The sequence below is a fragment of the Diabrotica virgifera genome, chromosome 6 (assembly GCF_917563875.1).
Source record: "Diabrotica virgifera virgifera chromosome 6, PGI_DIABVI_V3a".
Taxonomy (NCBI): domain Eukaryota; kingdom Metazoa; phylum Arthropoda; class Insecta; order Coleoptera; family Chrysomelidae; genus Diabrotica; species Diabrotica virgifera.
Window position 1 is genome coordinate 96826704 of NC_065448.1, and position 16902 is coordinate 96843605.

The following is a 16902-nucleotide window of genomic DNA, read 5'->3' on the forward strand; positions in this document are numbered from 1 at the left end:
CGCAAATATTTTACAGGTATCCCTACTTTTTCTGTCTTTACACGGCAAATTACGTGTAGTAAAATTCACACTGGTGTGGATATGTAAACATTGCTAGAATGTCATTCTACTTGAAAATGTCATCATTAATTTAAAGAGATGGCTTTTGAATGTTCTTGGATAACTGTTATTTTTATAATTGCAAATTATTAATTCAGTTAATAAATGTGATAATTTTTTCACTAACTATGTATTCAGTGATTGTCATAATTTATATGTACAACAAAAACTATTACTCATTCCAGAAAAGAGGAAAAGTGTTAAAGTGATTTTTTAATAATACATTGTTACTATGGAACGCTAACAATTTTGAACATCTTTAACAACAAAATACTTGGATCACAGAATATATTATCCTGATGTATTCTCTGCTTGGATCTTCCACAAATAATACACAATAAATAAATTTTTATTAAGTTCACGTCTTAAATCAATTATTTATCAAATGCACTATATATCAATATTATTTAATCAACAACTCAAAATATTCCCGATGCCATGTCAAATATTTAAAATTGTCACTGATTGTCACTGTCTGACTGACAGTATGCTGACAATATAGGGCTTTTCATTCACAGTCATTTGTTTCGAGCTTCTGTCATACTTCGTATAATCCGTGTATATTAATATTATACACAGATTATAAAACATATGACAGAAGCTCGAAACAAATGGCAATCGATGAAAAGCCCTATTCTATTCGACTGAGTGCGTTGTATGACAAAGATAGATTTGGAAATATTACCACGGACATTGTGTTCATTTTTTTCGAATCCTGAAAAAAACCAATAAATATTTTTGAAAAATTTAAACGCAGAATGAAAGACTGTATTATTACCGAGGGCCGAAAGTCCCTTAGAATAAATAAAAAGTTTATTTTGAATGAGATATTTTAAATTAAATATCACACTAAATTTTCTCTTAGTTTTCACCCCTGTAACTTATTAAAATAAACGTTATAGAAGTTCTCAGGGACTTTCGGCCCTCGCCAATAACGTAATATTTCATTCTGCGTTTAAATTTTTCAAAAATACTTATTAGTTTTCTCAGGATTCGAAAAAAATGAATCCCCATTTGAATAGCATTGCAGCCGAAAATACGTACCCATCCTCTTAAGAAGCAAGTAATTTAATGGTGACAACAACTCTTCTTAGGACCTTTACTCAATAGTCAGCTTCGCGTTTTACTTGCTTTTTCAAGCCAGCGTCTATAACTCCAATTTAACTGATGATCCATCTAACTCCAACTGATGATCTTGTTTTTAATAACATAGAGTTCCTAACCATAGAGTTCAGATGAAATTTACTTTCTTCGTGAGATTTGAGTAAACTATTCAAATATTTCCAGTGGGTAAAATATATCTAAAATCAGTTAAACTATTTTTTTAAATTGAAAATAATTTGCACGGGTAACAATAAACATCTTTTACACTTCTCTTTGCCTCCATTGGGTTTTACTCTATAAAAGTTGCTTTCATTTAATCTTCTATAATAAGCTTTGTCTCCAGCTTCATACATTTTTTACAATTTTTTAAGGAATCGTTCCTTGGCTTAAAAGTTGTCACAGTTCTTATTTATCAGTCTTAAAATCAGACCCTTTCGAAGTCGCAGGTATTTCGTAGTCTTTTTCTTTATTTAAAAAAAAATATGGTCCTCGATTATTTAGCGGACTTTAATTTGTTATTAATAAAGGAAAGGGTACCTACGGGCCCCTCCGGGGCCCGGGCCTCTGGGCGCCCGCCCCAAGGGATAAAACGGCACTGGGCATGAGTGACCCCTTTACAAATTAAAAAAGCAGCTACCAACAACAATATATTAGATTCTAAAATCCTACTTAGAAAAACGATACTTTGGAGTCAGATATGAAAATGAAGTATAACTAAACTACGCATAATCAAATCAGGAGTCCCACAATGGAGTGTCTTAGGCCCAGTCTTATACCTACTCTTCACGGCTGATTTGCCATGTACTGATGACACAGTCACATCTACGTTTGCTGATGACACAACTATATTAGCAGTAAACAGAAATCCTGAAGTAGCAGCGACAACACTACAAACCAGTCTCAACAATATAGCAACGTGGGCAAGGAAATGGCGAATTACAATAAATGAAAGTAAATCTGCACACATAACATTCACAAAATGCCATGTTGAAACGCCAAACATCACATTTAACAATGAACGAATACCTAAAACAGACAGCGTAAAATATTTGGGGATACACCTGGACAAACATCTAACCTGGCGTGCTCACATATGAAAAAAAAAAAGAAAGCAGCTGGATACTAAATGGAAAAAGCTGTACTGGCTCCTTGACAGAAAATCACAATATTATCATTGCGGAACAAATTACTAGCGTACAATACCGTTCTCAAACCACTATGGACCCAGAGCCGGATTTAAGGCAGTAGGGGCCACTGGGCAGAATTGGTATGGGGCCCTACGTCTTACCATTAAAAAAAATGTTATAACTATGGTATACAGCAAACTACAGGGTTTTACCTTTTAGAAATTACAAAAAAAATTATGATCTACTTTTATAAGTATATTTTTAAATAATAAAAATACAAGAGCTGTATCTTGATATAGTAAAATATTAAAAATAGACATAGTATGGTCGTTAAGCTCCGAGTAGTTTTCGAGATTTTTTAATTGAAACACTTTGATTATGTCGGACATGTCTATATAGTTGCTTTATATGCGTTTTCGTAATCGTGTTCAATGCTCATTATAGAATAGAGAGATGATTCAAACGCTCTTGGCCCATCATAGACCAAAGTCGATTTTTAATTAACTTAAATTTTGAGAATGATCTCTCTCCACTGCAGTTAGTTAGCATCAGATCTAAATATAAACGAAGAATCACCACAACGTTTCCAAAAACATCATTCACATTATTTTCTTTTAGCAGTCGGCAATTTAAAGTTCTTTAGTTATATTTGATGAGCCGATTTCCTCTTTAAATGGATTGAAAAATTCTCCAAATTGTACCAGTTCGACGCCTAGGTTTTCATCTAAATCATTGCTATAAATGAGTGAGTATTCAGTTAGTGAGCTTCAATTTCATTGAGAGTTAAATTTTCCAAATAATGTAAAAAGCCAAAATTGGAATAAATGGATTCATATGCAGAAAGACTTAAAGAGGAAATGAAGTGATCTACAATAGCAATAAAATTTTGAGTCCTAAATTTCTTTCATATTGTCGTTTCAGTCTCTGAAATATTCCTTAAAAGAATATAAATTCTTAAAAGTGATCTAAGTGCCGCCACTCCTGATAGGTCAATATTTTGATCTGGGAGAATAGGTACGACTTTTGCTGTTTGTCCTCTCTAAATTTCATTCCAAAATATTGCAAATATTCCTGTTTCCAGTAAACACATTCGATTATACAAACCATTTGCATCGCTACGGGTTTCAAATTGTTGCTCATCGTCTTTTGAAATTTTGGATAATGCTACTTTAATCTGATTATAACCTTTAACTCGTTCATTTGCGGCGTCACTTCTAGATGACCATTTAGTAGCATTTACTCTTTTAGGAACAATAAATATTTCTGCCACGGTCGGCGCTGTTCTCGCTTTAAACATTCGATTAACAAGTTGTATATCTACATGTAGAGGAAATTGAAAATACATATAGTTCATATAGTCCTTCCAAGAAATCAAAGAATGCTATGACAGAAGGACAACACTGAGCTGCAGCTTTTGCAACTAAATTTAGAGAGTGGACGGCACAAGGTATCCGCAACGCCAAGATATTATTCTATCTAAGTAATTTTAGCCTAAACACCATTGTATTTTCCACTCATAACGGACGCATTGTCGTATGACTGTCCCCTGCCGTGTTTCAAATCGATATCTTCTTGCAATAACGTCATTAGAGAATTAATTTTACTTCTGCTTTATGACCGTGATTTGGCAAAAATACATTTTCAACGGGAAAGAAACGTTCCAAGTAACGAAATGTCACAGTTATTTGATTGACAAAAATTAGTGTATGTGAATAATGTGCTGATCTTTTTAAGTCTGGGACTTTGTGGGGGCCCCAGAATGTAGGGGCCCAGGGCAGCTGCCCAGCCTGCCCCTCTTAAATCCGGCCCTGTATGGACCTATAGAATCCAGTTATGGGGAACAGCATCTAAATCGAACATTGCTATCATCGAGAGATTCCAGTCAAAAGTCCTGCGCAGTATAGTAGATGCTCCTTGGTTCGTAACAAATCGAGACATTTATAATGATTTAGAGATGCCAACGGTTACTGCAGTGACTAAACAGCTTAGCACAAACTACCTAAGACGCTTAGAGCAACATCCAAACACACTGGCAATTAATCTGCTTGACAACAGTGAAGAAACCCGAAGGCTGAAAATAAGAACATCTTTGGATCTACCATTCTAACAGCAATTGTACATATGAAATTAATTTTAAATTGTGATAGTTTTATTTTTTTTTTTTAATATCAATGTAATAATGTAAAGTTATAAATTTTTATTGTTTTTAACATAAATGTAAGAATGTAACAGTGCATATAGAGAGTGATCATTGGACAAACTCTCTTTCACGACATTGTACCAATCAACATGTATGCTTATTGTTATTGTATGATGTAACAGATTGAAAATAAACATTAAACAAAAAAATTCTTTTTTTTAATCGGTATCGGTGGTGCTTTGTTATAGGCAAGAATTAAAGTTCGAATTCTTCCTGTTTGAATAAAATCATAATTTTTCCAGGTACGCCTTTCTTGATTTTAATTGATTTAATGCCGTTGATTAAAATTTTTACCTTTTTCATTCACATTCAAGTTTGTTTAAAGTGCTGCCATTACTGCGCTATTTTTTTTTTCAATCAATAAAATCTTCAGTGGGCATCTCAGTAACTTCATTATGGCTTACCGTTCCCTTTAGCTGACTTTACAATGGCGACTAATTCAGACAGAACATAAAGTGGACCATTTTTAAGTATGTATCTACTCTTGCTCCTTTCTTTTCAATAAATGAGTGCATTGAATCATCTTCGTTTTCTATGTGACCAACAATAAGGTATTTATGATCAACTTCCTCTATATTATAGTTTTCTACAGTGTATAAATACATAGCCATAATAAAATTATTTTTATTTTGAGCTGTGCAATAAGGATGTGCGTAAGATAACTTAGTATTGCATTTATATGTGTGACCAAAATAGATAAACAACAAATATAACAGTATAATATGTATGCTGTCTTAGTGTTACATTATAGGATTTCAGTTAAAGGGAATTCAGCTAGACAAGGAAATGCAATATTGTGAAAAATGTATTTTACTTTTTAATGATAGTGTTAGACTCAACCGAAGGATTTATTTCGAGTCATTTGACATGGATATCACAGACGTCACTTTTTTTACATATCCTACTGTTACTCTGAGACGAAGATATTTAACAATCTTAAGGCAATTAAGCAGCACCTTTTCTCATATGTTTTTTCAAAGTACCTTTTCGAGCAAACTGTTTAAAACCAATTTCGCACTTGAAATTCGCAAAGTACTTTTTTGACTAAACTGCTTAAAGCAAATTTCACACTTGCAAGGTTTTTCTCAAGTGCCAATGCATATGTGTTGGTTTAAACCTTTCGTTCACGAATTAAATTTCTTTAGGAGTGTTTCAACAGCGTTTCATCAATATTTTTTTCTCGAAAGTTCTGCCTTGTTATAGATAAGTAATCGATTTTTAGTAATTCCAATATGATATGACACAAAATCTAGGTATCGGATAAAAAAAGTTTATTTGAAGAGAGTGTATTTTTTTGTTCTTCTTAATGGCGGTGCAGACTCGTTTTTTAAATGCATTTAACATTTACTGGAGCCGAAATTTTGCGCCTATGCCCAAAACTCTGAAATTTGCAACACAGCGAGAATGATTTTTTTGCAAATTTTTTGTATTAGTTTTACATTTTCAAAATACACAGTTTGGTCATTACAATATGTCCTCATTTGAGGACATCGTGGCCCAATGGAATAAAAATATTGGTTGTCCTCAACCGAGGACACAGTGAAAGGGTTAAAACAAATTTCATCCTTGCAAGGTTTTTCTCAAGTGCGAACGCATATGTATTGGCTTAAATAATATTTTTAAGCACACTGTTTTAAACAAATTTCTCACTTGTAAGACATTTCCCAGTGTGCTGTCTCAAAGGTCTTTTTAAACTTACGATTTCTCTAAATAGCAAAACAAATTTTACACTGTTAAGGTTTTTGTTCAGTGTGCACTCTCAAATACTTCTTTAACACAAATTTCGTGCTTGTAAGGCGTTTCTCCGGTGTGTACTTTCAAATGTGTTTTCAAATTACCTGCTTGAATAAATTGCTTTAAACAAATTTCACACTTGTAAGGTTTTTCTCCAGTGTGTGTTCTCAAATGTTTTTTTAAATCACTTGTACTAATAAACCGCTTTAAACAAATTTCACACTTGTAAGGCTTTTGTCCAGTGTGAACTTTAAAATGTGTTTTCAAATTACCTGCTTGAATAAATTGCTTAAAACAGATTTCACACTGGTAAGGTTTTTCTCCAGTGTGTACTCTCAAATGTGTTTTCAAACTACCTGCTTGAATAAATTGCTTAAAACAAAATTCACACTTGTGAGGCCCTTCTCCAGTGTGAACTTTCGTATGCTCATCCAAAGAAATTTTATGTCTGAACTGCTTTAAACAAATTTCACACTTGTAAGGCGTTTCTCCAGTGTGCAGTCTCAAATGTGTTTTCAAATTACCTGTTTTACTAAACTGCTTAAGACAAATTTCACACTTGTGAGGTTTTTCTCCAGTGTGCACTTTCAAATGTTCTTTCAAATAACTTGCTGTGGTAAACTGTTTAAAACACATTTCACAGTTGTAAGACGCTTCTCCAGTGTGAACTATCATATGTTCATTCAAAGAAATCTTATATCTGAACTGCTTTAAACAAATTTCACACTTGTAAGGTACACTTTGTTTGTGCATCCCAGTGTGTGCTCTCAAATGTTTTTTCAAAGATCCTGCTGTAGTAAACTGCTTAAAACATATTTTACACTTATGAGGTTTTTCCCTAGTGTGCACACTCAAATGTGTTTTTAAATTACTTGTTTGACTAAACTGTTTAAAACAAATTTTACACTTGTAAGGTTTTTCTCCCGTGTGCGTTCTCAAATGTCTTTTGAAAGTACTTTTATCATTAAACTGCTTAAAACAAATTTCACACTTGTAAGGCACTTCTCCAGTGTGAACTTTAGTATGCTCATCCAAAGAAATTTTATGTCTGAACTGCGTAAAACAAATTTCACACTTGTAAGGCTTTTCCCCAGTGTGCACTTTCAAATGTGATTTCAAATTACTTGCTTGACCAAACTGTTTAAAACAAATTTCGCACTTATAAGGTGTTTCTCCAGTGTGCACTCTCAAATGCTTTCTCAAAACATCTGTTCGAGGAAACTGCATAAAACAAATTTCACACTTGTATGGTTTTTCTCCAGTGTGTAGTCTCAAATGTTTTTTCAAAACACTTGATGTACTAAACGTCTTAGAACAAACATCACACGTGTAGGGTTTTTCTCCAGTGTGCAATATCATATGTTGTTTCAAAGCACTGGACCAGGAAAACCGCTTAAAACAAATTTCACACTTGTACGGTTTTTGTTCATTGTGAATTTTCATGTGTTTATTTAATGACTTTTTATGGGCAAACTGCTTAACACAAATTTCACATTTTAATGTATTCTCTTCAACAGGATGACTCGTATGTTCTTCTTTATAACCGGTAGGTACAGGTATTGTTTTCATACTTTCCAATGTGTTCTCCTCTTGTGGAAAGCCTAAAATAAAAACTAACATTATATTTTTTTACCAAAACATATAGTTGAAATATAATAAATTTGATATAATCTAAATTTAATTTAGTTATTTACGGCAATCCCAATTCTATAAAAAGAAAAAATACATTTTGTTACAATAGGTCAACATTCCATGTTTTCGTAGTGTACGATATAGACAAAAATGCTGGATATAATTAGCAAGGTAATTTTGATTTTTGATGTACAAATTGTATTTTGTAACGTAAAAAGTTATATGTCAGACAAAAAGTTTGAGAAAGTCGAAGGAAATAAATAAAAAATAATTTTTGAAGTTATACCTACTTCTTTAGGCGTGAACAAAATGAAAATCGATTTTTTTGCATATATCGAAAACTCTTAGAGATTTTTTATTGAAAATGGACATATCCAATGAATTCTTATCGCAGGAACATCTTAAGAAAAACAACAGTGAAATTTGTACACCCCATAAAAATTTTATGGGGTTTTCTTCCCCACAAATGTTTGTGTACGTTCCAATTAAAATAATATTGCGGTACCATTAGTTGAGCACATTGTTTTTAAAACTTTTTACCTCTTAGTATTTTTTCGTTAAGGCACCTTTTATCGAGATGTGGCTTCTTGTTTAATATGGTTCAAAATATACCTAAAAATGTAAATTATAAATAAATTTTCATATTATTACCAGGTCTCTATAATCGTACTTAACCATATACAAAATATGTGGTGGATTTGACAAATATTCAAAATATCTCAATAAAAACTGGCTTTTCCAGAAATTACTAAGAGGCAAAAAGGCTTTAAAAACATCGTGTTTAACTAATAGTAGTACAATATGTGATTGGGAAAAATGTTTCAATTTGAATTCCAACATGCTCATTCTACAGTGCAACAATGTCATCGCATATCAAATGTAATTAATAATATTGCACAGCATCCTTTCTGGATATCAGCTAGGCATTTGATAAGGTATGGTACCCAGGATTTCTTTATAAAATTTAAAAAATCTCTACCCAACAAATACTTTGGCTTATTAAAATCATATCTAAACCAAAGAGAATTTGAAACTAAAGTGAACGATGAACTATCAAACCGTAACCAAATTCAGTCAGGAGTTCCACAAGGTAGTATACTGGGTCCACTACTTTATGTAATGTACACATCCGATTTACCAAACTCTCCTCAAATCACCATTGGAACTTTCGCTGATGACACAGCAATATTTATAACTGAAAAGGATCCAACAGCTTCAGTATTAAAACTTCAAGGACACCTAGACTAAATCGGACAGTGGTTAAAGAAATGGAAGATAAAAGCTAATGAAACTAAGTCAGCACATAGAACTTTTCATACTGAGGAAAGACCAATGTCCAAATGTTTCAATGCCTTCATTATCATCATCAGCCCATAGTCATCTACTGCTGAACATAGGCCTCCTCGAAAAACTTCCATTCAGGTGTATCCTGCGCTGCTGCAATCCAATTGGTACAAATCCTCTTTATGTCGTCCGTCCATCTTGTGGGTGGTCTTCCCGGGTTTCGTCTATCCGCTCTCGGTCTCCACTCCAAAATTTTTTTGGTCCACCTATCAATGCCTTAATCAAGTCAATATACCGTAACAGAATATTGTCAAATACCTGGGGCTTTAAAAAGGAAAAAAAAATTTTAAAAAAGGAGAAACAAATTGAGTTGAAAGTGAAAGAAGTTGATTAATTGGCGTTATAGGTCGAAAATCTTGACTATCGATTGAGAACAAACTGCTCATTTATAAAACAGTCATTAGACCTATATAGATGTACAGAATCGAACTAGGGAGTTGTGCCAGCAAATCAAATACAAAAATAATCCAAAGAACCCAATCAAAAATTCTATGCACCATCGCAAATGCCCTGTGGTACATTTCTAACCAAACACTTCATGCAGACCTAAACATTCCATTAGTCAGCACAGTTATTCAAGAAAGAGTCAACAGACACCATGAAAAATTGGAAGGCCACCCCAACCAACTAATATTACCAATACTGCAGCCACTAAGCAACAGAAGATTGTGAAGATTATGGCCCATAGATCTTCGCTGAAACTGAGGTGAAACCGCCGGGTGATGTACCTGAACGCCATATTAGTGAACAATATTGCGGGGTCTAAATGCAAAACTCACATTCTCCGCTTTTTCAAATTTTACAGGAACTAAAAAAAACTTATAAAATTTAAAAATAGTAACTATTTTTCATTTGCTATTTCTTTTTTGTAAATAGTGGAACATAAGAAACCTTTTTAATAACTTATAAAATGTGTAACTAGCCCATTGGGACCTTGCAAGTTTGGAACAGCGACATCTGGTTTCATAGCTCAGCAACATTTTTAGCACTTTCAATTATATTGGCCAATTATTTTAGTCCTGGTTACTGGATAGTTGTCAAGGCCATAGCCCAAAAAAAGAATAAGAAGAAAAAGTAATATTGAGGTTATGTTATTAAAAGGTTTTTTTTTTTTTTTTTTTTTTTTTTTATTTAATGGCATAGACATTAGTCATTCAGCCAGTTGCAATAAACAATATACAATCCTATCCCTAATACAAAATTAAACAGAAACAATATAGTAATACAATAAATAATACAATACAACAATAATGCAATAAAAACAATAATGGAACTCTGATAAAGTGATAAAACATTTATGACAAAAAAAAAAGATGCAAATCTGAACTTAAATCATAAAAAATATCATGCCAGCGTACAAATCTTATAGGACCGTGCGTGTATCTGACAAGAAAGCTATAATAATATTGTATATTTGTTGTGAGCCTGTAGCCAGCAAAGACTGTATATTGAATGGTGCATGCATATCAAGTTTAATTAAATTTTTATAGAGAGAGTTTGAATGCTGTTGAAACTTAGTACATTCAAAAAAGATATGATCAAGATCACCCTGCTTTCCGCAATGTTTGCAATTATTGTCTTCAATCACATTTATTTTATATAAATGACTTGGATAGCACGCATGCCCAAAACGTAATCGATTTATAGTTGTTATATATTTACGTGGAGCTTTAAAACTCTTAAACCAGGTACTTTGTGGAATCACTGGTTGTAAAGTGGTAATTAAATTATTAAAAGGTAAACATTGTACTTATGTAGTAAATAAAATTAATTATTAAAATGCAATACTACAAGCAAAATACAATGAATTAAATTCACTTTAATAATTACATATCATATCAATATTGTGGAGTAATATATAATTTACACTAGGTATGAAATATATGTCAATTTGACAATTTCAATTGACAATATCAATTATTTAAGAAATATGTTAAGAAAGTTGCAAGATTTTTCCGCTCCTAGCGCACGATCGTTTCTCATATCCCCTCCAAGTACTTGCACACAGTGAATAAGGCAGAAATTTCACATTAAATGTTGGAGAATGTGAGTTTTGTTTATTATCGTTTTTCGTATTTTTGTTTCCTTGATTTTTCTTTGTTGGAAGTGTTAACTGGAGTAACATTTAATTCCATTTTATAAATACTTATTTAAAAATATAAAATTGCATTATAAATTACTCATTCTTCTTCTTCTTCTTCAGCCTGTGTTCGTCCACTGCTGGACATAGGCCTCTTCCATTTGCTTCCATCGATTTCTACTCTTGGCAATTCTCATCCACTGTTTGCCCGCGACTTGTTTGATATCATCTGCCCACCCCTTCTGCGGTCTGCCTACTAATCGCCTGTTCTCTCTTGGTCTCCAGTTTGTTAGTCTCTGTGTCCATTTTTCGGGATTATCTCGGGCAACATGTCCGACCCATTGCCACTTGAGCCTTGCTATACGTTCTGCGACATCAGTAATCTTTGTTCTTTCACGAATGTCGATATTTCGAATTTTGTCTCTCAAACTAATCCCTAGCATGGCCCTCTCCATCGCTCTTTGAGTTGTACTGAGCTGCTCTAAGGTTTTCTTTGTAAAGGCCATGGTCTCCAGTCCATATGTAGTTACAGGCAAGATACATTTGTCATAAACTCTTCGTTTTAGACACATTGGTATATCTCTATTCTTCAAGATAAAGCTTAACTTGCCGAAAGCTACCCAAGACAATTGTATGCGTCTTTTTATTTCGGCTATTTGGTTTTCTTTGCCGATTTTAATGGTATGTCCAAGATATATATAGTGGTCTACATTTTCAAGACTGACGTTGTCAATAACAAGATTAGTTTGTACATTACTCATTATTTTTGTTTTCTGAAGATTCATTTTGAGACCTATTTTATTTGACTGCTGGTTTAGTTCCTTCATCATTTGCTCCAGTTCCTTGATATCTGTACTGAATAATACTATGTCGTCCGCAAACCTCAAATGACTCAAATGTACACCATCAATGTTTAGACCTTTTTCCTCCCAGTCGAGCTGTTTGAATACATTTTCCAATGCTAAGGTAAAAAGTTTTGGTGAAATAGTATCACCTTGTCTAATACCTTTACCAAGGCGTATTTTTTCGGTTTTTTGGTCTTCATTGATTTTGATGTGGAATGTGGCCTGTTCATAAATGTTTTTAATGAGTGTAGTGTACCGTGAGTCTATTCGAGCATCCCTGAGGGCTGACAAAAAGGACCAGGTTTCAATACTATCGAAAGCCTTGTGAAAGTCAATAAATGCCATATGTAAGGGTACATTATATTCTGTGGTTTTTTCTACCAGTGTTCTGACGGTTTGTAAGTGATCGTTAGTACCAAACCCTTTTCGAAATCCCGCCTGTTCAACCGGTTGATATAAATCAAGTTTTTGTGTTATGCGGTTGGTTATTATTCTTGTTAGCAATTTGTATAAATGTGACAACAAACTTATAGGCCTGTAGTTTTCAATATTAGTATTGTCTCCTTTCTTGTGTAAAAGTATTATTTCGGCGTTTTCCCACAGATTGGGTATTCTTTTCTCTATCAGACACCTATTCAGCAAGACTTCCACAACCTCTACAACGGTGTTGCCACCCATTTTTAACATTTCAGACGTTATATGATCCTCGCCAGGAGCTTTTTTATTCTTCATTTGCTGTAAGGCATGTCTAATTTCCGAAGAAGTTATTTTAGGGAGAGTTTCCGAGCCGACGTTTAGAATTGTTCTATGGTCTGTTCAGGGGTTCTGTATAGTGGATGTATAAAGATTCTTGTAGAACGTTTGTATTTCCTTCAGTATTTGAGTTTTTTCTGTCACCGTATGCCCCTGTTGGTTTTTGATTTTAGTTATCTTCGATTTTCCTTTAGTTAAATTTGATTTCAATACTCTCATGTTGCTATTGTCTTCGATGGTTTGCAATATTTGTTTTGTTTTATAAGCCCGCAAGTCTGACCTTATGCTCTTTTTAACTTTATTGTTGATAGCCTTATATTCTGGTAATTCTTTAGATGTTCTTCTTCTTTCTTCCATTAAATCCAGTGTTGTTTGTTTAAGTTTCGTTTTTCTCGGATTTTTATTTTTACCACAGATCTTTCTTGTAGTTGATGTTATGTCATTCGTTAATTTTTGTGTTATTTCATTTATATCTTTCGTGTTGAATACTGGTAAAGGTCCTAGTTTCTTTTTTAGTTCACTTTGATATTCCTCTTAATTCATTTCGAGTGCTTCTATGTTTGGTAATTTATCCTGTGTTAATATTTTCTTCTATCGAATTTCGTATTTACTTCTATTCGTACCCTAACTAATCGATGGTCACTACCAGTGTCGACAGAATTTAGTACAGTAACATCTTTAGCAATGTTTTTGAAGTTAGAGAGTATACAGTCAATTTCATTCTTTACTTTGCCGTCTGGGCTGTGCCACATCCATTTTCTCTGCATCTTTTTCTTGTAGAATGTGTTTAAGCAGAATAGCTTTTCTTTGCTGAGGAAGTTTGCGAGCATTATAAATTACTAACTAAAATATCAAAAGCAACTCACTACTGCACAGCTTGTATAATATCCAATGGCACAATGTTTCAAACATATCGGTCATGTGACCGAAATGTGTGCCTCTGATTGGACTTCATTGAGGAAAATGTGAGTTTTGAAAATGACCCAAGTTTTTGTCCTTGATTTTTATATTGGATATTGCTAGTTTTGGTTATCATTCTATATTACAAATTATGTAGTTCAAAATGTACAACCGGAATCAATTAAAAAAGTCATTACAAAAGTCTGGAGGAGACGAACAAATGAAGAAGTAATGAGGATGTATGGGAGACCAAAAATACGAGCCCAAAGTGTTAGATGGCTGGGACATATGACTCGAATGCCAGAAAATAGAAACGTCAAACGAATATCGAATGACAGAGCATTGGGAAAAAGGAGACGAGGTCGCCCAAGGAAGAGATGGTTAGAGGCTGCAGAGAGGGATTTAGAAGAAATCAGGGTGAAGGACTGGAGAAAGAGTACAGAGGACCGAAAAGAATGGAGAAATATTATCCAGAATTTAGAAGGCGTAGGCCTATAAGGCCTGATAGCGCTGTTTTATATATTATAATCACACATTACATTACATAGTTTCCCTACTTTAGACGTATTGGAGGAGCATGACAGATGTCACTGTGATAGGAGAATTTTGTAAAATTCTCCTGTTACATACGTCTAAAGGTGAGAAACTATGTAATGTAATGTAAATTTATAGGTTTCTATCGATAATTTTACACCTTTACTAGTTTCATCTCTTTTTATTTCACAACGTATTGTGTTTTCCAGCTTTTGCTTTATTTTGCAGGTTATTATCCCACTCATCACTGTATAAGAGAGAATATTTTGTAGGCAATGCAATCGTAAAAAACTGTATAGAGCATGTTATACAGGGTGTCCCGAAAAGATTGGTCATAAATTATACCAGAGATTCTGGGGTCAAAAATAGGTTGATTGAACCTCACTTACCTATATACAATTGTGAACACAAAAAAAGTTAAAGCCCATTGAAGTTACAAAATCAAAATCGATTTTTTTTTCATATATCGAAAACTCTTAGAGATTTTTTATTGAAAATGGACATATCCAATGAATTCTTATCGCAGGAACATCTTAAGAAAAAACAACAGTGAAATTTGTACACCCCATAAAAATTTTATGGGGTTTTCTTCCCCACAAATGTTTGTGTACGTTCCAATTAAAATAATATTGCGGTACCATTAGTTGAGCACATTGTTTTTAAAACTTTTTACCTCTTAGTATTTTTTCGTTAAGGCACCTTTTATCGAGATGTGGCTACTTGTTTAATATGGTTCAAAATATACCTAAAAATGTAAATTATAAATAAATTTTCATATTATTACCAGGTCTCTATAATCGTACTTAACCATATACAAAATATGTGGTGGATTTGACAAATATTCAAAATATCTCAATAAAAACTGGCTTTTCGAGAAATTACTAAGAGGCAAAAAAGCTTTAAAAACATCGTGTTTAACTAATAGTACTACAATAATAATTTACAGGAACATACACAAAAATTTAGGGGGTTTAAGGGAACAAAACCCCCATAAAATTTTTATTGGGTGCACAGATTTCACTATAATTTTTTTTAAGATAATCCTATCATAAGAATGCCACATGTCATCGTGTGCGTTCAGATGACAGCGGCTGAATGTAAGCACAGAGGCTTAGTGGTTGGATCCAGCAGCAATAGGGAACGCTTAGTAAATATCTCAGCGACTGACTTCCAGCGGTGCCATCTGACAACTACCACTTACTCATCTGTCCAGCCGCTGAGGTCGTCTGAACATACACCATACACCATGTTTCAGGTTCATAAAAGTCCAATCCATAGGGTTAATATAAGTACTCTTGTGGAGTTGTCCTTTGTTTACTTACCCATTGTATTAGTTTGCATTTCTTTAAATGACATTAGTTTATATTCCCCTTGTTCCTCTATTTCAGTCTTTATGGGAATTTGCTTTAAGCCTACATAATCAAATCTATCCTGTGTACTTTCTTCTAGGGTTTCTTTCTTAATTTCAATTTTACAAATATCCAAAGCACCATCATCAACAACACTACAACATATTTTTGCTTGAGACGTCTCATCACTAACTTCTTGCTTTACTTCCATTTGTTTAAACTTTGGTCTTGGTTTTGTTTATTAAAAATAATTTTATTGATAAAGTAAATTTGAAAATTACTACAACACAAACATCTGTCTCTGTCACCTGTTCTCTCCTGTCACGTCAACGTCAAATATTTACAAAGTACTGGGGCCCGGATTACGTACACTCGATACGCATCGTATCCGCCATGTTTTACTGTAGCGCCTTATGGGAAAACATGGCGGATACGATGCGTATCGAGTGTACGTAATCCGGGCCCAGCAACATAAAGATAGCAGTGTTGCCATGTCCTTATAAAGTAGGTAATATAGCTATAAAGTTGGATATATAGTTTGACGTAGCGTAGACGTAGACGCAACGGAGACGGAAGAAACGGACTGGAAACGTAAGAAAATAATATGCCAATTTATAATTCGACGTAGCGGAATTTTTGCGCATGAGTAGAAAGAATGACTTAATTCAACAACATAGCCTATGCTATAAATTATACATTATACGAACCGTAAACAAACTTTGTGTTTATTTATTTATTATAATATATAGGTATCCGTTTTGGTGTTACATGGATTAGGAAATACACGAAGGTATGCTCCTTAGTGCCGTGGTATTTCCAACTATTTTGTTTCATTTCCTAGTCTTTAAAATGTTTCATGTTTATTGGATTTACCTATCGTATATGTGTGGATAACCCAGAATTAGACTAATAAACAACTCATATATTTATCTGAAATATTGAAACTAATAATTAACAAAATTCGAATATGTTAATAAACACCTTAACCTTAAAAACGCTCGGACAGGTCGATTTTTAAACTAACCATAGTATATTATAGCATCAACGTTTCGAACTTTACGCGATCCCTCTTCAGGTGACAGCAATAACTTTGATTTTTTTAAATGGGAAAGTACATCATGTGACACCTCATTTAAAAGCTCTTAAAATATTGATTTCAAAAATGTATAATACTTTAATCCTGTTTGAGAGCGTAGGCGCA

The 16902-nt window shown here is 33.5% G+C and overlaps 1 protein-coding gene across 1 annotated transcript; it reads right to left on the reverse strand.

Annotated features, from left to right (window-relative positions):
- Positions 1-2214: 2214 nt before the first annotated feature.
- On the reverse strand, positions 2215-16012 carry LOC114328239 (zinc finger protein 234-like). The gene is made up of 2 exons (XM_028277030.2): positions 15675-16012; positions 2215-7865 (listed from the first exon to the last, which is right to left on the reverse strand). The coding sequence occupies exons 1-2, from the start codon at positions 15910-15912 to the stop codon at positions 6277-6279; spliced, it is 1827 nt and encodes a 608-aa protein (XP_028132831.2). The 5' UTR covers positions 15913-16012; the 3' UTR covers positions 2215-6276.
- Between the last annotated feature and the right edge of the window lie 890 nt (positions 16013-16902).